General features: G+C 47.3%; 1 protein-coding gene across 2 annotated transcripts in view; it reads left to right on the forward strand.

Moving 5' to 3' along the window:
* TRPM8 (transient receptor potential cation channel subfamily M member 8) overlaps positions 1-22,894 on the forward strand; it is a 91,737-nt gene that overhangs the window by 52,259 nt on the left and 16,584 nt on the right. For both annotated transcript variants that reach the window (XM_006053728.4, XM_044945324.2), the window contains 4 exons: positions 2,694-2,835; positions 4,106-4,277; positions 6,111-6,288; positions 17,307-17,497. In XM_006053728.4, the coding sequence (XP_006053790.4) occupies positions 2,694-2,835; positions 4,106-4,277; positions 6,111-6,288; positions 17,307-17,497 (683 nt within the window). The remainder of the gene's footprint in view (positions 1-2,693; positions 2,836-4,105; positions 4,278-6,110; positions 6,289-17,306; positions 17,498-22,894) is intronic.

Raw genomic sequence — 22,894 nt, forward strand, 5'->3', positions numbered from 1 at the left:
TATTGTCACCCTGTTTATTTAACTTATATGCAGAGTACATCATGAGAAACGCTGGACTGGAAGAAACACAAGCTGGAATCAAGATTGCCAGGAGAAATATCAATAACCTCAGATATGCAGATGACACCACCCTTATGGCAGAAAGTGAAGAGGAACTAAAGAGCCTCTTGATGAAAGTGAAAGTGGAGAGTGAAAAAGTTGGCTTAAAGCTCAACATTCAGAAAACAAAGATCATGGCATCCTATCCCATCACTTCATGGGAACTAGATGGGGAAACAGTGGAAACAGTGTCAGACTTGATTTTTCTGGGCTCCAAAATCACTGCAGATGGTGATTGCAGCCATGAAATTAAAAGATGCTTACTCCTTGGAAGGAAAGTTACGACCAACCTAGATAGCATATTCAAAAGCAGAGAGATTACTTTGCCAACAAAGGTCCATCTAATCAAGGCTATGGTTTTTCCTGTGGTCATGTATGGATGTGAGAGTTGGACTGTGAAGAAGGCTGAGCGCTGAAGAATTGATGCTTTTGAACTGTGGTGTTGGAGAAGACTTCTGAGAGTCCCTTGGACTGCAAGAAGATCCAGCCAGTCCATTCTGAAGGAGATCAGTCCTGGGATTTCTTTGGAAGAAATGATGCTAAAGCTGAAACTCCAGTATTTTGGCCACGTCATGCGTAGAGTTGACTCATTGGAAAAGACTCTGATGCTGGGAGGGATTGGGGACAAGAAGAGAAGGGGACAACAGAGGATGAGATGGCTGGATGGCATCACTGACTCGATGGACGTGAGTCTGAGTGAACTCCAAGAGTTGGTGATGGACAGGGAGGCCTGGTGTGCTGCGATTCATGGGGTCGCAAAGAGTTGGACACAACTGAGCGACTGGTCTGATCTGATCTGAGAATGAGAAGCTTTATAGTGAGTGCTCACACTATGATGTGAACTGGGTAAAGCTAAATTTCCTCCTTCAAAACCTCCCTTTCTGCTTGGGTTAAAGGCTCAGCTTTTGTATCATGGTTGGACGTGATTTCTGGATCATTCCAGTTAGAAAGCACATAAGGTTTTCAATGAACATGTTAGCAGATGGTTAGTTAATCAAATAATCTGGTGCAAATGAGGTAAGTTTCACTGGGGGGAACCTGGCAGGCTCAGGTGCCAAGTGGTTGGCATCATTGTGGAAGCCTTGTGAGCCGGGAAGTTAGCGACAACAGGATTGGGTCCTACAGTAGTACAATAAATCCCCTATGGTCGAACGTGTAATGTTAGGGGAGTGTGTTCATTAAGTCTGACAAAGCCTAGGGACCCATGTAACACAATCTGCTATATAGTACCGTACTGTAATAGATTGATAGTACTTTTCACTCAAATAATACATTAAAAACAAACACAAAAATGTAACATTTTTGATCTTACAATATGGTACCTTGAAAAGTATAGTTCAGTTCAGTTCAGTCGCTCAGTCATGTCCGACTCTTTGCGACCCCATGAATCGCAGCACGCCAGGCCTCCCTGTCCATCACCAACTCTTGGAGTTCACTCAGACTCACATCCATCGAGTCAGTGATGCCATCCAGCCATCTCATCCTCTGTCGTCCCCTTCTCCTCCTGCCCCCAATCCCTCCCAGCATCAGAGTCTTTTCCAATGAGTCAACTCTACGCATGAGGTGGCCAAAGTACTGGAGTTTCAGCTTTAGCATCATTCCTTCCAAAGAAATCCCAGGGCCGATCTCCTTCAGAATGGACTGGCTGGATCTCCTTGAAGTCCAAGGGACTCTCAAGAGTCTTCTCCAACACCACCATTCAAAAGCATCAATTCTTCAGCGCTCAGCCTTCTTCACAGTCCAGCTTGAACCAGCTACATCACTGCTCCTTTTGCGCTTGCTTCCAGACATCCTGGGCTTGAAATGGAGTCGCAGGACTACTGTACCCGACACTGTGGTTTAGCCTCTGAGTCGTGTCTGGCTCTCGTCGGCCCCGTGGGCTGTAGCCCACCAGGCTCCTCTGTCCACGAGATTTCCCAGGCAAGAATACTGGAGCGGCTTGCTTTTCCAGGGAATCTTCCCTGGAAAGATGCTGGAGTGGGTTCCTTTTCCAGGGAATCTTCCTGACCCAGGGATCAAACTTGCACCTCCTGTGTTGGCAGGCGGATTCTTTGCTGCTGAGCTGCTTGGGAAGCCCACGCTAGACAGAACTGTGCAGTGCGGTACACAAAGCCCAATCTACAGGATGCGTGGTCTTGACAGTGCACACCAGACAGCTGCACTCACTCACATAACTGGACGTGGGAACCCATATTTGCATCTTTGGAAGTTCACATCTTGAAGGTCCATGTGGAGGGGACTTACTGTACTTAGGCTGAAGGGCTGAAGTGTCGGGAGTCTTGGGAGCTCTGCTGTGTGCGATGTCCTCATCTCTCCTGGAGTCACGAGGGCAGTACACGTGGCCCTTGGTGTTGAGTGGCTGAAGGGCGGGTGCAGACCCTGGTCTATTTCCACTTTCAGTTCCCAGGCTTTTGGCTGTTTCTTTGCATTTGGTTATTTTTAAAACGAAAACTTTGATTATAAATCAACTACACTTCAGTAAAACTAAAAGACAATATAGCAAATAAAATCCAGAAATAAATAAAAGTGATACAAAAGCACAGCTTTGAAATGTTTTGTCAGCGTCTCACAAAGTCTTTCCCTTCTTTCCACAGGCTCCACCCCGCTAACAAAACCTCACTGTACTCTGGACGAGTGATTTTTTGCCTGGATTACATTATCTTCACCCTAAGGTTGATTCACATTTTCACAGTCAGCAGAAATTTAGGACCCAAGATTATAATGTTGCAGAGGATGGTAAGAATAAAGAGTATCTGTGGTTAGTTGTCCTTCTTCTGACTATACCCAGAGTTCCTTTCGTTGCCGAGAGGAACTTTTTCTCCACAGAGGGATGGTGGCATTTCATAATCAGCAGTGTTTGTTTTTTTTGATCTGTTTTCCTCAGGGGCCCCTTCCAGGTTAAAATTTAATGAAAGATGACTGTTGGGAGCAAACTGCATAACTCAGCACATTACTAGTAAAGATCTCTATTTAGACCGTCCATGTTACCAAGTGCTTTCACTTGAGTCTTAAGTATTCACTAGGGGTGGCACAGTGGTAAGGAATCCACATGCCAATGCAGGAGATGCAAGAAACTCAGATTCAATCCCTGTGTGGAAAAGATCCCCTGGAATAGAAAATGGCAACCCACTCCAGTATTCTTGCCTGGAGAATCCCATGGACAGAGGAGGCTGGTGGGCTACGGTCCACGGGGTCACAGAGTCGGACACGACTGAGCACGCGTGCGTGGGCAGGATAGGGACTTTTACACCCATTTCATAGATGTGGACAATTGGGTTCAGGAGGTTCACATGTTTGTCTGGAGACATGCAGTGAGCTAGGAGCACAGCGAGGTCTGGAACTTTAATCTTATAACCACGTAATACAGACCTCAGGGAAGCACCACCAGACCCATCTCATGGGGCCAGAGAACAGAAAGATAATTATACACTGACCACGTTGCTTCTCCCAGCTTGTTTTCCACGTGACCCAAACCTCTGTGTTTTTGTCTTTAAATCAGATGGGCATTTGAATGAGCTCATCTCGAGGTTCCTTTCCAGGGCTGAGCTCCTCTGAGTTTGTGGTTTTAATTCAAAGCATATCTGGGGCATCGAGTCACCATGAAGTCATGCTGTGTGTGCAGAACATTAAAAACAATAAAATGGTGCATTGTTGTTTAAAAAGGAGAGCTTGTATTTTCCTTAAAAAAAAAAAAAAGCAATAGCTCAGGGGTTGGCTGGAGGGGAGGGGGGCACTGCAGAGTTGGGGCCCTCTTCTGCTCCCAGGTGGGTCTCATTCAGAAAGTCTCTGCTCTGAGATGGCCTGGGAACCTGCAAGCAAAGATGCATCCATCGGCGCATGCCCCGAGACCCCGGGGTGATGATGAGCATGTTTAAAAATTGGTGGGTGGATGATGCTGGCTGCCTCAGGTCCCTGGGGCCCCTCTGCCCTTCTCCATGGTCAGCGGAGCAGTCGAGCCGCCCTGGTGCAGTCCTGACGCTGCTCTCCTGTCCTCCTCCCTCGACAGCTGATCGACGTGTTCTTCTTCCTGTTCCTCTTTGCTGTGTGGATGGTGGCCTTCGGTGTGGCCAGGCAGGGGATCCTTAGACAGAACGAGCATCGCTGGAGGTGGATCTTCCGCTCAGTCATCTATGAGCCCTACCTGGCCATGTTTGGCCAAGTGCCCAGCGATGTGGACGGTGAGCCTGACATGGTCCGGGTGGGGACAGCTGGGAGGCAGAAGATGCTTCCAGAACCAGCTCCCAGGGAGCCTCCAGGGCTTCCTGGTTTGATCCTGAGACCTGTCCTAGGAACAGGCTGCTGGAGTCCGGCCAACATCAGGCAGTGGACACTAACCCTCAAAGCCTTTTCCTTCTCCTGAGCAAGATCTTATGTACCCTGGCAAGCTTGTCCCCAGCATCTCAGCCTGCAATTTTTAAACCTTCTTAAAAAGAGTGTTTCTCAAACTTCTGACAGCAGCATGGCCGATGCCAGCCAGAATCCTCACTGGTGTAGAAAAGAGTGTTGTGGGTCTGTCCAGAGTGACAGGGTGCCCATTTATTTCAAAAAGTGCAATAGTGAAAAATTTTGCCCTGGAACCTGGGATTTAAGCTTCTGGTATGAGTTCACTGCCAACTGTCTGGAGGCAGGTTAATGGTAGCAGAGATGGCATTAATTTGATCACAGCCAGTTGGCATGAGGAAAGCATGGCGCGTGTGCAAGCTGGGTGTGTTTTGGATAAACTGTAGAACATCTTTGTGACGCTGGCAGTAGCTTGGGCTCATCGCGTTCTGTCCTGCCACAAGAAAACCCCCGATGTTCGCCCAGGCCTAGGCTTGTATTTCCTAGCTCCTTGGTGTTTTCTCCATTATCCCCATGGCCTCATGTGGTCTTTCTGGTGTCTTCTGCTGCAGTCTCTTCCAAGACCTTAGAGACAGCTCTTTTCCATGCGCCGATGGAAAGGCGCCTTGTTATTATTATTCCCCAATCTGCACTCTGCACTTGCCATTTTACATAAGTGGGTGTGTTTTCCTCCCAACAGTCCTACATGTTGGTGGCCTTAGTCCCACGGGAGGCGGTTCATGGTGACCTAAAGAGTCAGTGACAGGTAGTGTTCAAATCCTGGTTCTGTCACTCGTGTGCTGTGTGACCTAGGATGCAGTTGGCATCTCAGCCTCTAAGTTCTGCTGCAGGTAACATGGGTGCGGCACCATCTTCTCTGACAGGCGTCTCACCAACCATCAGGGCCAAACTCTCACGCTCAGCGGAAGGTCTCGAGTCCAGAGGGACTCCTGGAGGGCCAGAAGCTTACATCCACTGCCTTCTCTAAGATTCCCAGGAAAAACTCTTCATCCTCTCTTCCAGATCCAGACTTTCTCCATGGCCCCCATTCTAGGCTGTTGCCCCTGGTCACACAGATGCGTATCAGCCTCTCAATTTACCACACACCCCCTCCCCACACCATTTCTTCCCTGGTAGCCATGTTCGTTTTCTACACCTGTGACTATCTCTGTTTTGTAGATAAGTTCATTTTTTACCATTTTTTAGATTCCATATATAAGTGATAGGGTTTCCCTTGTGGCTCAGCTGGTAAAGAGTCTGCCTGCAATGTGGGAGACTTGGGTTCGATCCCTGGGTTGGGAAGATCCCCTTGAGAAGGGAACGGCTACCCACTCCAGTATTCTGGCCTGGAGAGTTCCATGGACTGTATAGTCCGTGGGTCGCAAAGACTCAGACACGACTGAGTGACTTTCACTATAAGTGATATCATATGATATTTGTCTTTCTCTTTCTGACTTATTTCACTTACTGTGATAATCTCTAGGTCCATCCATGTTGCTACAAATGGCGTTATTTCAGTGAAATATTAGTCAGTGAATGAAGTGTGATTCTGAGGCTTATGCCTGGTTGGGTAGAGTGTCTTGGAAAAGTGCCCAGCACAATGCAAGATCTTCACCTCGTGGCCCGCTGGGGTGCCTTAGTGCCGCCCTTCCAAGTGTCCTCACCTTGCCTGTTGGTTGCTGCATCCTCAGGTACCACGTACGACTTCTCCCACTGCACCTTCACTGGGAACGAGTCCAAGCCCCTGTGCGTGGAGCTGGATGAGCACAACCTGCCCCGCTTCCCCGAGTGGATCACCATCCCCCTGGTGTGCATCTACATGCTGTCCACCAACATCCTGCTGGTCAACCTGCTGGTCGCCATGTTCGGGTATGTGCTCGGAGATGCACTGGACGTGCTCGGAGACGCACTGGACGTGCTCGGTGATGCACTGGCTGGGTGTCCACGCGATTCCAGGCCCCGTGCTGGGCTGGGCTGGAGGCAGTAGGAGGGAGGCAGCAAAGGTCTCCCTTGAGGAGCACATGATAGAGGTCTCTAGGGCACTGGTGGTCTAGGGTAGGAAGGGGCCTTGAAGGGAATATATTACAAATATAGTGTGTCCCTGTAAGCTATAACCTGAGTTTATTTGACACCAAAGACAGATGACTGTGACCCCCTCCGGCATGCTCAGACTGTTAGATATCCTCTTAGCTACCTCCCCTGAGCATCGCGATGCTGGCCTGCCGGTGACTGCATCCCAGCTCAGCTCAAGGTCCTCACTTTCTATGGACTCAGATGGATGGTTTCCAGGGCTTAAGGGACTCAGCTGTTAGGTAATCACTGCTTTAAAATGTTGAGTTTAAGTACAAGTCCAGAGCACAGGGTCAGGAGAGTGATTCTCTTTGGGGCTTGTGTCTAATGAGGTTGGCTTGAGAACTCGATGGGACTCTGAAACATTTTTATTGCCTTTGGCCATTCTCTTTACTACATTTAGAAATTCATGTTTGTCTCACCCCTTATTCTTTCTTAAGAGGGTTTCAGAGAGCCTCATGTGTCGGTTACAGTGGAGGTACCTTGGTTTTCTATGCTGTTGCTGTGAAGTAGCTGGCTATATTGAGTACATGAATCCTGGCACACAGAGAGACACATAGTTTAGAAACAAAATATAAATTAAAAAATTATTTGTTAAACCTTGGAGTGAATGAAAACTATAGTTGAACCCCCAAACTAGGAAACTATGACAGACAAGAAATACGTTTGATTTCATTAAACAAATGTTTTAGGTACAGGGGACCACAGATAGAGTCACGTGATAAATGATAGCCTGGGGGCAAGCTTCGCCTAAATGTGAGCAGAGGCTTCTAGTTCTTAAGATAGAATGGGCTCCTGCACACTGGTAAAAGAAAGATGAGCCAGTAGAAAATGGGCATTTCAGTTCAGTTCAGTCGCTCAGTCGTGTCCAACTCTTTGCGACCCCATGAATCGCAGCACGCCAGGCCTCCCTGTCCATCACCAACTCCCGGAGTTCACTCAGACTCATGTCCATCGAGTCAGTGATGCCATCCAGCCATCTCATCCTCTGTCGTCCCCTTCTCCTCCTGCCCCCAATCCCTCCCAGCATCAGAGTCTTTTCCAATGAGTCAACTCTTCGCATGAGGTGGCCAAAGTACTGGAGTTTCAGCTTTAGCATCATTCCTTCCAAAGAAATCCCAGGACTGATCTCCTTCAGAATGGACTGGTTGGATCTCCTTGCAGTCCGAGGGACTCTCAAGAGTCTTCTCCAACACCACAGCTCAAAAGCATCAATTCTTCGGCACTCAGCCTTCTTCACAGTCCAACTCTCACATCCATACATGACCATAGGAAAAACAATAGCCTTGACTAGATGGACCTTTGTTGGCAATGGGTAAGGGGAATGCAATTCAGAGAAATTTAAATGGTCCCTAATCATATGGAAAGGGGCTCACCCTTGTTGTGGGAAAGGTCAGATGAAACCAAGAACGACGTGCTGCTTTAGGATCCGTCAGATGAACAGACATCACAAGAAGGCTTGGGGGTGGTTCTGGGAGTCTGAATTGTCTCCAACTTTTGGGAGAGTGATCTGAAAATAGCTATTAAAAATATACAAACCTTTGGCCTAACTCCTTCACGTCTGGGAATCTTTACAAAAGGTACATATGTGAGAGCATTTATTAGATCATCATTTGATGCCTGTCAATAAGGTGATGAGAGGACAAAACATGTTCTAGCCACACCATGGAATATTATGCAGCCCTTAAAAAGAAAAGGCAGGGTCTCTGTTTATTGACTTGGAAGGATATTTTGTTAAATATAAAAAGCAAAGTGCAGGCTTATTTTAGGGTATAATCTTATTTTCTAACAATAAAAAAGCAAGACATTTTAAAAAATCAAGTATATATTTCCCTCATCACAATGATCACATATTACTTCTATAATTACAAAAAAAATCAGTCAGTTGTCACACAGAGCCGTGAGGGGCACCAGGATTGTAATCGAGGGTCATCTTTCTCTGTTGGTCAGTGGCCCGCCCTTGAGTGAGGCTGGGTGGGGGATATGTGCCTCTGGGGACATCATGCGTCCATGGCACTGGGCAGCGAGTGGTCATCTGGCCTTCAGGTGCACAGAGACATCTGCCTCTAGTCCAGGTGCTTCCAAAATGTCACTGCTTTGCTTGAAATTCTGGAAATATTTTAGTATTTCCCCACAGTGTTCGGGGTAAATTTCAACCTCCTCCAAGGCCGTCTGTGACCTGAACTTTGAAAACACCTTCAGGATTCTGTCCGCAGGCATCCCACCTGTTCATCCCTGAGCGAGGTGATCTGTCCTGCCTGACACTTCTGCAGATGTCACCACTCTGTCGCATCACCTGTTCCATCTTGACGGCTCCCTCCCCCTTCCTCCTTGTCCTCTAAGGAGCCCAGCAGCATTCTTGGCCTGAGTGGTCCATGCGCCCTCCCTTCTGTGCATAGCGACCCCATGTGCCCCCTTCACAGCCACAGCCTCCTCTCCTTCCAGACTGTAGCTCTGGAGGGCAGAGACTGTGTCTGTCTCAGCGCTGGCCCTTCCTGGGTTTGTTCCACAGATGAAAAGAACAGAATTCGTTCTGCTTTTAGTTCATTATTTGGTCACCACTGAGGAGCTTAGCTTCCTCTTCTGTTAGTCAAGCAAGCGTTAATAGTGAAGTCGCTCAGTCGTGTCCGACTCTGCGACCCCATGGACTGTAGCCCACCAGGCTCCTCTGTCCATGGGATTTTCCAGGCAAGGGTACTGGAGTGGGTCGCCATGTCCTTCTCCAGGGGATCTTCCCGACCCAGGGATCAAACCCAAGTCTCCCGCATTGCAAGCAAATGCTTTACCGACTGAGCCACTAGGGAAGCCACTAGGGAAGTGTTAATGGTGAATGTCAAACTAGAGACAGGTTCATCACATAGATAACATCTGTTCTGTGTCAGGTGTGTGGGCCATGGAGGTCACGTGGCCATTGGTCCCGCTTGGCCTTAAAGAGGGAATGTGCAACCACTCCCCTCCCTCAACCATCACTGGTTCTAACGGGGTCCTGAAAAGGACTTAGGGATCCAGATACCTGTATTGCGTAAGGGAAGCTGGACCATGTCAGGCTGCCGAACGTCCCCAAGTCTGAGCTTGCAGAGAGAGATGGCAAGAGGAGTGATTATGTATCCATGTGAGGGCAGAGAAGGGAAGACCAAGTCCCAGACTTGAAGCAAGAGTGGGGAGGAAATGAGATGACTGGGATTCTATTTGACAGTGATAGCCTCTCCTATCAACCTTTATGTTGAACACTGGGCTGCCCCTGTAAAAACCAACCACTGATATAACATCTACAACCATTCAACAAAAAGGCTGACAGCTCCCAGTGCTGTGGACTCTGAGTGACGTGAATTCAGTAGATCTCAAGAGGCAAAGTGGAATAGTGCTTAGAGCTTGCCTGAGTCTGTGGGCTGTGTGTGTGTGTGTGTGTGTGCGGGCGCTCAGTTGTGTCCAACTCTTTATGACCCCGTGGACTATAGCCTATGGCGGACGTCTCTGTGACCAGGCTCCTCTGGCCATGGGATTCTCCAGGCAAGAATACCAGAGTGGGTTGCCATTTCTTCCTCTAGGTGTTCCAAAGCCATTCTTCAGGATTGTATCAGTTTGTAATTCATTATGTCCTTGACAATCATAAAATGATAGAATTTGGAGCTGAGAGGGACAGGAGTCTGGCCTGTTTTTTTGGGTCAAGGAAGTGGAAGATGGGCAGCTCAGCATCCGCTGTGCTGGCCACACTGCCGTCCAGTTTGCTGTGTCCATTCGAGACTTGAACCTGAGTGTTTTCCCCACGAGACCTGAACCGTTGGGCTGGGCTGCAGCCCACTGTTGCCTCATTCAGTGCTTAAGTGTAAAAGCTGGAGGAGTTCCCTTCCCAGGGGGGCTTCCTGGATTCCTCTTGGGCTCAAGCAGAGGCCTTTTCTTTGTTAATCCCTGTCTGGGCACTTGAGAACAGTCCCCTTGCTAACCTTAGGCTAACGGATCAGAACACTGTCTTGGAAGATGGTTGTAATGGTTGTTCTGGGCTTCCTTGATAGCTCAGCTGGTAAAGAATCTGCCTGCAATGCAGGAGACCCTATTTTGATTCCTGGATTGGGAAGATCCCCTGGAGAAAGGACATGCTACCCACTCCAGTATTCTGGCCTGGAGAATTCCATGGATTGCATAGTCCATGGGGTCGCAAAGAGTCAGACATGACTGAGCGACTTTCACTTTCACTTTTTGAGCCCACAGCTCTGGGCTATGACCCCCATCTGGCTTCACATCAAAATATTCATGTAACAGCTTAACTATACACAATGGCAGCCTTTTGAACTCAAAGTAAATGAACACTTGGGATTTTAAAGCGATATTGGAGTGTTCTCTAGATGGTATTCAGCGGGGAAAGGAAGTGGATGTGAACATCTGTGATTATTCCACATTAAAATTATTGATCACAGGCCGTGTGGGGCTTATCAGAGCACGGAGTGAACTTAATTGTCAGTAGATGACTCGGGGTCACGCTAACACACAGCTGAGGCGCCTGCACGTGCTGGGTCCTGAAGATCAGTCCACCAGAGGCTTTTCTGCTGAAACGGACCCACCAGACATGCCCTGTCTGGGTGATTTCTAAGAATGATTTTTTAGTTTTAGGACTAATGTATGTTTGTTACAAATATGGAGCAGAATAGGAAAAAAAAATATCGTGTGGTACAGACTTAAGCATTGGGGTGACTTCATTAGTCCCAGGCAGGCTATTGAATCAGGATGAAAAGGGAGCAGATAATGGTAACGATAATAATAGCTAATATTTATTGACACTTTATTGGGGTAGGCACATCCAAGTGCTTCACATGTGTGGCCTTATGTAAATTATTCATCATTTTTGTGTAGGCGTGGCTTTAGAACCATTTATAAATGAGGAGTTGGAGGCAGAGAGAGGTTAAAATCTCTGCTATTTGAGACGTAGAGAATGGACATGTGGAGATGGGGATGTGCGGTGGAAGGGGAGGCTGGGACAAATTGATAGAGTGGCGCTGACATGTATGCCCTGCCATGTGTGTAACAGCTAGCAGGTGGGAAGCTGCTGTCTAACACAAAGAGCTCAGTTTGCTGTGCTCTGATGACCTAAGGGAGCAGGGAGATGGGGACCGAGTAGGGAGGGAAGCTGAAGAGGGAGGGGATGTATGCTTACCTATGGCTGAGTCATGTTGTTCAGCAGAAGCTATCACAGCACTGGAAAGCAATTATATTCAAAAAAAAAAAAGAGAAAGAAATCTCTGCTCTTTGAAGGTGATGGGCACGAGGCATAGTGATATAAGATGGTGTGATGTGATACAAACAATATAAACAGCACGAAAAGGCTCTTGACAAAGGCTCATGGTGCTGAGTGGGGGTCATAACTTGCAACAGATCCTGGGTGGGCAGCAGTGAGTGGATGAGACCTTTGCCCTTTGAGGTTGGGTTGGAGAGGGAGAGGTAGAGGAGATAAATCGGTCTGGGGAGGACCAGCGACTACAGAGGGGAGGAAGTTGAAGCGGTAGGTTATGGAGTCTTTTCTGCCATGGCAAAAAATTTGGAGTTTTTCCTGCAGGTGAAGGGAGATTTTCATGGGTCTCTACACAGGCAAGCAGCATAATCTTAGTTGTGTTACTTTGACAAAAACAAACTCAACGTTTAGCATCACAAAAACCAGTGCCATGAAATCGCTGACTGTCTCTTACTGTTCGCTTTGATGCATTTTTGGTGCTGCAGAGTCAGAGGGGAGCCTGGATGTGCGGAAACATTTTAACACACCCGCTGGGGCACTGCATGGGTGCAAAACGTCAGGGTGATCCAGGGTCCTTGGATATGGCTAGTGTGTCAGGCAAAGAAGGGCAGATGGAAAATGCCTGAAATCTGTGAAAAGCTTGGAAGAGAGGTTGATCTGCTTGCAGTCTAGCTGGCAAGTTTTTTGTATTGCAAGTTTTTCTAGATTCTGACATCATTTTAGTGTCTACTTTTTCTTTGTGAATTTTTTGCAGACTTTCCATTCTGCTCTGTGGATTGGTCTTTCTTTTTTTGTTTTTACTACCAAACGGCTTTAATTACTGATTTTTAAAAATCATTTTAACATCTGTTGTATGAAGGCCCTTCATTAGTCTTACTCAGACTTTTCCTGGCTTTTCTTGTATGTTTAATCAGATGGAGGGCCTAAGGCTTATCTTCTGAAATCCGTTTTTCTTTCCTATTCCAAAAATTTTGTTAATGAATTTTATTGTGCTGATGTTAACTTTGTAGATTCATTTAGGGGAAGCTGAAAATCTAAAAGAAGTGCCAGAAAAAAAAAAAGGGTTTTTCTCCACTTAATTAAATACATATAGTTCCTCAGGTTTATGGACTTTTTTCCACATGGATATGGTCAATGTTCTGTACATTTTTTCCTAGCCATTTGTGGTTGTGAGTGATATAGTTTTTCTATTATGTTTTTTCGATAACTGTTTTTTGATGTGTAGGGAGGTTATGAAATATAACTTATTTTGGAATAAGTCTCTTTTGTTATTGTTGTTCAGCTGCTAAGTCATGTCTGGCTCTTTGCGACCCCATGGACTGCAGCATGCCAGGCTTCCCTGTCCTGCAGTATCTCCTGGAGTTTGCCAAACTCATGTCCACTGAGTTGGTGATGCCATCCAACCATCTCATCCTCTGTCGCCCTCTTCTCCTCCTGCCCTCAATCTTTCCCAGCATCAGGGTCTTTTCCAATGAGTTTAATAAATAAGAAACAGGAGGAAACTTCCATGATGTGATGAAAAGAAAAGAGAGAGAGAAAAAAATAATTCCATGTCTCCTTACTGAATTCTTTTTTTTCTCTCTCTTTTCTTTTTATCATGTCATGGAAGTTTCCTCCTATTACATATTTATTAAGCTCCTTCTTTCTTCTACTTCTTTCTTCCCCCTCCTAATCAGAAATGGATGTTGCATGTTGCCAGAAAACTTTCTAGCAATAATTGAAATGGTATATTTTCTTTTGATCTATGATGTATTACAAAAATGATGAATTACATAAGTGACCTTAATATTTAGTCATCCTTTTGTTCTTTGGTCAGGCACATTACTCTTTTAACGTAATGCTGAATTTCAGCCATGTGTATTACAAGGCTATCTGAATCCTAGACATTTATCTCTCAGTAACATTTTCACTGTCAAGGGATGTCTGAGAGTTCGTCTGTCCTGTCTCTTCATCCTCTCGTCCTCAGCTGCTCCTAGGGGACAGAGATCCTGCCGGCTGGGTAGCTGAGGGCACAAGATATCACGAGAGATGTTTAGTAAAAGGGGACCATGCTCAGATTTCCTTGGTGGTCCAGTTGTTAAGATTCTGTGCTTCCAATACAGGGGGCGTGGGTTCCATCCCTGGCTGGGGAACTAAGATCCCACATTTAGCATGATTCAGCTAAATGTTTTTTTTTTAAAGGTGGAGACCTTGCAGAATTTCTCCCAAGGAAGACACTAGATGGCCAGTGCTTGGCAGGGAGAGTGAGGACCATCAGAGTTGGGTGGATGAGAGCCTGAACCTGAGGGAGGGGCCCTGAGCTGCTCTGGACAGTTGGGTTTGCTGAGGGGGTTGAGATGCATCGACAGCAGAACTCAGCCCCCTCCTCTACGGAAATGGAAAACCATGTCTAAAGAACATCAAAATCATTCGAGCAAAGTGCTTTGAAGCAGTGCCCAGTTATTAGCCTCCCCTGGGGAGTCCTTATGTCTTTTTGGCGGAGGCTGGGGCTGACTCGAGAGAAGAAGAGCAATCTGGAAGGTCTAGGGTGGGATTTGGCCCCGGGTCACATGTGTCCTTTTCTACTGCTCTCTGGGAGAAGGTGGGCCTGAGTAAAGGTGGACTTCAGCATGGTCAGCCCTGGAAATGTGTGACTTCTGCAAAGCGGCCTTTGGGTATTCATGTTCAGTAATCAGCCAGCTTGTCCACAACCTCTGGGATGTGGATCAGGGCTTTTACTGCTTGCCCAGGAGAAGAACGCCGCTCACTGGATCCACCTGGACCCTGAAGTGCAGAGGAAGCAGTGGTTCCAGCTGGGGCTCCATGGAGCCTACTGGGTTGTCCTGAGGAGCACGTGGGGCAGAGACGGGAGGCAGAGTTCTTCAAGGTGAAGAGTGCTACGAACACCAGCGTCTGTTGTGGGCACTGGTCTAAGTGCATTTTAGACCAGGGCTTGGCAGCCTTTTCTGTATGTGCCGGCCAGGGTCTGGCTTCGACCAGAAATGCGGAAAGAAGCCATGCCTCATGACCCCGCACCATCCCCTCCTCTCTGCTCATGGCCCCTTACAGAGCAGTTTTGGCCCCTGGGTCACATTGCCAATTCCTTTTCTAGATGATCTGGGAGGCTTAAGATGTTTTCCGTTGCCTGAGTGACTGGTGAAGCTAAGATGCCAATCTCTTCCCACTAGGAAGGACCCTTCTCGGCCATAGTTCCACTCAAAGCTTACCAGGAAGAGAGGGAGGGTTCACGTTCTCCAGCTCTAGGCATCCTGAGTGTTCCTCCCTTCGATAGGAATGAATAATTCCTTTTGGATAAAACTTAAGAAGACAACATTTGATGCATGACAACGGATGCAATTTTTTTTTTTTTAATTTGGGCATTGCAATAGCAATTGGCAGACACCATTTTTGGGTGCATAGGTAGGAATTTAAGATGCTGCTCCCAGGGCATTACCATTTGAATGGTGATACTGGTTCTGGCATAAAGAATAGAGTAAAACGTGATTCCTGGCAGGCTGCCCGCCTGGACTTCGTTAACCCGGGCGTGCCTGCCGTCCTCTCTCATTGCAGCGACAGAAGCTGGCGGTGTCCTTTGCAGACGCAGAATCAGCAGGGACTGGCCAGGACAGATAATGATGCTGGGTGTTCGTCTCCGAGCAACCTGACCTACATTTGGAAGAAGCGGCAGCTTCCCTGCCGGGTTCAGTTTGCTGCACGCTCACGCATCACAGTCCTGTCTGCTTTTCACCTAGAGAATCTATCACGTAGAGATGACACATAATCAATCAAGAAACCGTTTTACATGCCTAGTCTGGGAGGTTACGGATAGTAGATACTCAGTAAATGTGAATTCCCTCCACTTTAAAAACCACCCCCTATTGAAGAGGCATTCCCTGCAAAAGCCTGCCCCGCACAGACCCCAGGGCCTGGAGGAGTCTGATTCATCAGTCAATGCCAAGATAAGAGGAGCTGAACTTACAGGCAAAGCCACAACCATGCTCCGTGTAGGTTAGGGCTTTGCTTGTGTGTATGACCATCACTTGCCTGAAGATATTTAAGTCTTAGGTGGTAGTGTGGCAGAGAGCAAGAGTGAGGTCTCACAACAAATGTATCCCATTTGGTCTGCCTGAGAAGGTTGGCCTCTGAAGTTTTTACCCAGAGTTTGGAGAATTTCATCTATCTGCAATCAGGGTTTGCTTGGAGGTGATTTCTAAGCATTCACTGCTACTTCTTTGGCTCTTAATGGGGTGGTTTGGTGTTAGCAGTAAAACTGTCTTGGATGATTGAACTTCAGTGAATGGTAGAATGCTTCACAGTAATCTTTTACTAAGTAGTCCAAGCAGATCAGCGATTCAATGGACATGAACTTGGGCAAACTCTGGGAGATGGTGAGGGACAGGGAAGTCTGCTGTGCTGCAGTCCATGGGGTCACAAAGAGTCGGACACGACTTGGTGACTAAACAACCACCACCACCAAGCAGGTCCTTTTGAAACAAGCATAACTCAGAACACTCATGCACCATGTCAAGCGATGGCATCAGGCAGTGACAGGGCAAACAGGCTCTGGAGTGGGTCGCAAGGTCCAAATTTTGGCTTCCTCACTTCCCAGTTGGGCGACTCAGACAATTTACTTACCCTGCTTTTGCCTCTGTTTCCTGATCTGTTAGTCATAGCACTTATATGCTACAGAGTTGTTTGCAGATTAAATCAACTAATATAAATAGACTGCTGACAACAGGGTCTGGTAGATACAAGTGTTGGCTACCTTGCAATCTTGGTTTAATTTGCAACCGATAAGTCAGTAGTATAATCAGACATTTTCCCAATAAATAGACATCCTAATTTTCCTTATTGGGATCTCTTTCTCCCTATGAACTGTGATTTACACAGTGGGATGGGATTGTAAGTAAAAATCCAAGCCTTATTATTTTCACTCACATATAAGCATTTCCCCAAAGTATAAAAGTTAGTTTTAACCGTAATTTTTAATGACTGCATAATGTAATCATATGGATTAGCCATAATTTGTGGTAAATTTTCTTAGTGTTGAACATTTTGGTTGTTCCATGCTGCTGGGTGGATGGTGGGGGCACCAGACACCCATGAATGTATAACCGTTTCTATATTCTCTTTTCTCAGTGTCTCCTTATTCTTAGGTTAGATTTCCAGAAATAAAATCAATGGGTCAAAGGGATAAATATTTTTAAGGCCCTTGATAAATATTAACAAACGGCTCTCCCAGATCGTTTATAATTAAACTCCCACAATGACATAGGCAAGTTATTCCTATGAGAGTCATCCCCTTGGGCCTCTCAATATGAAACATGATACCGGACTAACGGACAAAGAGGACCCTTGAGAGGTCTTGAAATAGGAGTCATTTTAAAGTTCATTGGACAATCTTTTGTGATTAGCAACAACAACAAGACAAAAGCCAGATCTAATTTTGACCCAGCATGAACGAAAGAGTGCCTGGGTTGTTCAGGCTCTGATACCAGCATGGATTTTTCTCTCCTGTGTCAGTGAGAGCTTGATACCAATGTTGCCGTATTCGGCACTGGAACAGCCAGGCCTGTGGAAGGCTGAGTCTCGACTTTCTCTCCCCTCCCGCCAGCTACACCGTGGGCACCGTCCAGGAAAACAACGACCAGGTCTGGAAGTTCCAGAGGTACTTCCTGGTGCAGGAATACTGCAGCCGCCTCAACATCCCCTTCCCCTTTGTGGTCTTCGCCTACTTCTACAAGGTGGTCAAGAAGTGCTTCCGGTGCTGCTGCAAAGAGAAGAACATGGAGCCCTCCGCCTGCTGTGAGTGGCTCAACCCTTGTGCTGGGGCCCAGAGGCAAGGGTTCATTTCTGGGAGGGTGTCTGGTCCACATCTCAACAGTGGGGTTAGTCACAGTTATTTCAGCACTCACAGTGGTGTGTCCTGAGACTTCTCTGATGGCCCAGTGGTTGAGACTGAGCTCCCAAGGCAGGGGCGGGGGGCCTGAGTTTGATCCTTAGTCGGAGAACTGAGTGAGATCCCACGTGCCACACAACCGAAAAAAAAAAAAACCCAAGTGTTCGTCTGTGAAGGTCAGGCATCGTGTCCCCTAGTGACTTAACTCAGGAGGAAGAGTAGATTAAGAAAGACATCTAGATCTGCTGGGACAGCCTTGTTCCAAGGGGCTCGCTTTTGGACGGACATCATAATGGTGTAAGTAGGATGTTGAACAAACACAATGGGTGGGATAGTGTCAAAATGTGACTTGGTTCTTGCTCTCTGTTGCTTCCGTGACATTTATTCTCTGAGAAACCTTAGGTCTGATTCTGGCAAGGCTCATTGTTGCAGAAGCCAGTACTCGAGAAATCAAGCACCACACTCGGAGAGTTGGAGAATTCAGGTTTATTACGCTGATGGGCCCAGAGGAGTTAACACTCCAAGCTCTGAGCCCCGAACAAAGGGATTACAGAGTTATAGACACAGACTGTGGTGGGCAACACTAGCTGTTAATAGGCTGGTTTAAACTAAGGGGTTTCATGCATGCAGGAAGAGCAGTCAAGATGGGGAAGGGGATGCCTGGCCTGGACAGGCATGATTAAGCAGGCCTGCAGGGGCTGGGCGATTGCAAAGAGCAGGAACAAGAGTGAGTGAGATAAACTCAAGTTCCTAGTATTGCAAGTCCCCACTTTCTGAGATTACGTGACCTATGTGATCTAGTCTTTGCAAGGGGCAAACTGAGTTACAGAGGCAGAACGAGAAGGAGGTTATGTCAAATTTTAACTTTTCCTCTTCATTCATGACTTTTCTGGTTGCTCTTAGAGAAAATCTTCCGATGACCTTACTTGGTTAAAGAATCTCAGTTTAGGAATTGAGACCCGCTGTCCAATAGATTAACCAGCCCGTTCTCCATCTTCCAGAGGGGAGGCCTCCCCTTAGCACCCTTCTCAGCTGGTGGACTCGTCAGGAAGGGTGGGCCACTGGCTTTCCTCTCTCCCTGCCTCCTGCCCACTCACTCATCAGCTGCCCTAACTGACCTTCTGTGGGTTGGAGCATGGGAGAAGGGAGAGGAAAGAGCAGAAACCCTCTGTGGAAACAATGGTGCTGCCCTGGGCTGGCTCTGTGCCCCCTGGCCTGTGCGTGTTTCCAGCTGACCCACGATCATGTGGCGCATGGTGGGTCCTTCAGCTGAACCCTGCCCGACCCCTTCACACCAACCACCGCTCCTGGGGTCTGGCAATGCTTTCTCTGGGGGCTGCTCCCTGACCCAAGCCTCTGGTCTCCAGGGGTGTCTTCTGCACACTCTCCCACACTGCCTTCTGGAAGGCAAGAGTCCACACGGCCGTAGGGTTTGCTCTGTCTCTCTTGCATGCTTGCCCACCTCCTCAGCCCTATTAGACTCGAGGCAGGCAGTTCCCCACCAGCCCCTCTGCTCGCCCCGGCTGTGGGAGCTGGACTCTGACCCTTGACCCTCGGTCACACCGGGTTCCACCATCTTTTTGGCTGCAGAGAACCCACATTCAGCTCTCTCCCCCGAGACCCTAGGGTTTCCTAACGCCCCTTCTTCGAGCCACTAAGCTGGGCAAGTGTTCCTCACCCACAATGTGTTTCTATCAGATTCAGCCCAAAGGAGAGAGAGGCCTAGTTTCATTCCTCCGGATGTTTGGACGTGAAGAAAGAGTGGGAAAGAGCACCACCAGCTCCTGTAGCTTGTCCTCTAGCCTCAGGCTTAAGTGGGGGCTCCATCTCGGGGTGGGAGTGGGGCGCAGCTGCAGGGCAGACATCTGCACATTGACGGGGCCCAGACCCTTTGGGGTCCACACGGATCTTTCCATTTCTTTTAAAAGTCAGAAGGAAAAGCAATAATTTTTAGGTGACAGAAAATCTATTGGTACATGTGTGGGAAGCCACCACTTCCCTGGTGACTCAGACGGTAAAGTTCTGCCAAAGGTGCGGGAGACCCAGGTTCAGTCCTTGGATCAGGAAGATTCCCCTGGAGAAGGAAATGGCAACCCACTCTAGTACTTTTGCCTAGAAGATCCCATGGTCGGAGGAGCCTGGTAGGCTACAGTCCATGGGGTCGCCAAGAGTTGGACACAATTTCACTTTTACTTTCATATATGTGGGTGCATGTTCAGTTATGTCCAACTCTCTGTGACCCCATGGACTGTAGCCTGCCAGGTTCCTCTGTCTTCATGGAATTTTCCAGGCAAGAATGCTGGAGTGAGTTGCCTTTTCCTTCTCCAGGGGATCTTCCTGACCCAGGGATCCAACCTGTGTCTCCCATGCCTCCTGCATTGGCAGGTGGATTCTTTACCACTGAGCTGCCCGGGAGACCCCTATTGATATATACTTGTCTTTATACCAACCCAGTCATATAATCTTTTAAATATTTTCTTCATCCAGGAAGGGGCCCATGATGGCAGACGTGCCAGTGCTGAGGGCCTGGGGTGACTGACTTATCTCAGTTGCCACAGACCAGCCCTACAGTAAAATTAGAAGTCCTGTATCCCAGGGACTCCATCAGTTCAGGGACTCACAGAGGTCATCAGTGGCTCTGTGTGCTGCTTAGGGATGCAGAGTTGATGACCCAGATTGGACTCAGCCCTAGAACCTGTGAGATTTCCATTCTCTCTCTCTCTTTTTTTTTTTTTTGAGGAAAAGCCAAGAAGGGTCTCACTGAGTCTCTAAGAAGATCTCTTGTATCTTATCTAACAACTCCACGAGACCTGGTTGCTTGAAACAGCTACTATTTATCTGCTCACTGACTGGACTTCCCCAGTGGCTCGGACAGTAAAGAATCTGCCTGCAATGTGGGAGACCTAGGTTTGATCCCTGGGTTGGGAAGATCCCCTGGAGGAGGGCATGGCAACCCACTCCAGTATTCTTGTCTGGAGAATCCCCGTGGACAGAAGAGCCTGGCAGGCTGCAGTCCATGGGGTTGCAAAGAGTTAGACACGACTGAGTGACTAAGAATGCACGACTACCATCATGGGATTCATGTTTCATTTTGGGCCAATCATTCCTGTCTTTCTAGTATATCCCAAATATTTTGATGATTCAGAAAGTAAAAACATGAATTTTACTAACCTAGATATGATAATTGGCTGTAATTAAGAAAAATTTAATTTGCCAAGAACCATCATTTTTTTGTTTGATTCCTGCAAAGAGAAATGGGGGAAAGATACTCAGGAATATGACTTTCAGTATTGTTCATAATTTGCTTCTGTGTTACCCCTGCAGCCATGATCCCCTAAAGTCTGGCTTTCAGAATGTAAATGTACAAGGACCCCCATCTCATGTCACAGTTTAAAGAATCCTCATTGTCGACTCTTTTAACAGCATTATTTCAAGATGTTCAATGTCACTTTGGGGATGTCATTAGCTATCGCATGTGTGTAATTGCCTTTCCTAATGAGGAAAAGTGTTTTGACAATTTGGATAAGTTACCATCTTTCTTCTCATTGTTTTGCTGTGGAAGACAGAGTGAGTCATTTCTAACCAAAAGAATGAGAAGTCTTTATATCAGGGATGGGAATTGAAAGCTGAGACCTGGAATTTGTACTCAAAGACTACACCCAAAGATCAGGGGCATGTCATGAAGCATCTCAGAACTACCTTTGAGTCTGTTTTGAAGCCATGTCATGGATGAATGTCTGTAGAACCTGTGGGAGGGCTCAGGGGACCAAACCAAGCCTGCAGACTTGGAGGCAAATGCAAAGTAAATTTAGGAAATGTGTTGCCAACTAAAGTCTTTGGCAACAAGTTTCATACTTCTTCCTGAATGGTTACAGAGAAAAAACAAATGATGGAGAAAGGTTGTGGGGAGGAAGGTTTGATGAAGTATAAAGGCAAGTGAAAATGAAAGTAAAAGTCACCCAGTCGTGTCTGACTCTTTGTGACCCCCTGGACTATACAGCCCATGGAATTCTCCAGACCAGAATACTGGGTAGCCTTTCCCTTCTCCAGGGGATCTTCCCAACCCAGAGATCGAACCCAGGTCTCCCGCATTGATTGTTTGCCAGTTGAGCCACAGGGGAAGCCCAAGAATACTGGAGTGTGTAATCTATCCCTTCTCAGGGGATCTTCCCCACCCAGGAATCAAACCAGGGTCTCCTGCATTGCAGGCAGATTCTTTACCAACTGAGCTATAAAAGCCATGTCTAACAGTTAGTGCTGTCTGGAAATAATGTGGTACCTTGTGAGGTAGGGAATTCCTCATCACCAGTGGGATTCCAGCTGGGGGTGGGGAGGTAGAGGGGCTCCATGGGAGGAAGGTCTGCTCTCCAGCCCAGAATCAATAGAATCAGGAGACGTGATGTATGGGTGAGGACAAATCAGTGCTTTGGATTCAGGATGGGCTGAGAAGGCAGGATAAGATGCAGATATCCTCCCCAAACTTATTTGTGATTAAGCATAATAAGAACGTAAATGTAGAAAACAGGCATGTGGACACCGGGGGCCGAGGAAGGTGAGGGTGGGGTGAATTGGAGATGAGCTGTCTGGTGGCGTCCCATTCCCGTTCCATTTCTGTATTCTTCCTGAGACTAAGAGCTGTCTGGAGAAAGCGTTGTTGGCTCACTGTTCCTCCAATTGTGGTGAGCCCTTCAAGAAGACAGGTACAGAATAATACCGCTCATTCTGACGTGTTGCTTTCTCTAGTTGATGCTCCTGTCCACTTGCTGGCCAGGTTTGGGGATGTTCATTCATTCATTCATTTATTTTTTATTGGAGTATAATTGCTTTACAATGCTGTGTTGGTTTCTTGGTGAGCACACACACACTACCCTGTGTAAAATAGAAAACTAGTGGAGAACCTGCTACAAAGCACAGGAAGCTAGTTCAGCACTCTGTGACGACCTAGAGGGGTGGGAGGGAGGCCCAAGAGGGAGGGGATACATGTATGCGTATGGCCGATTCACTTTGTTGTACAACAGAAGCCAGTACAACATTGTAAAGCAACAAAGCAACATTTGTTGGTCAGTTGCTCAGTCGTGTTTGACTGTTTGTGGCCCCATGGACTGCAGCACGCCAGGCTTCCCTGTCTTTTACCATCTCCCAGAGCTGGCTCAAACTCATGTCCATCAAGTCGGTGATGCCATCCAACCATCTCATCCTCTGTCATCCCCTTCTCCTCCTGCCTTCTGTTTTTCCCAGCATCAGGATCTTTTCCAATGAGTTGGCTCTTCTCATCAGGTGGCCAAAGTATTGGGGTTTCAGCT

The sequence above is a fragment of the Bubalus bubalis genome, chromosome 6 (assembly GCF_019923935.1).
Source record: "Bubalus bubalis isolate 160015118507 breed Murrah chromosome 6, NDDB_SH_1, whole genome shotgun sequence".
NCBI lineage: Eukaryota > Metazoa > Chordata > Mammalia > Artiodactyla > Bovidae > Bubalus > Bubalus bubalis.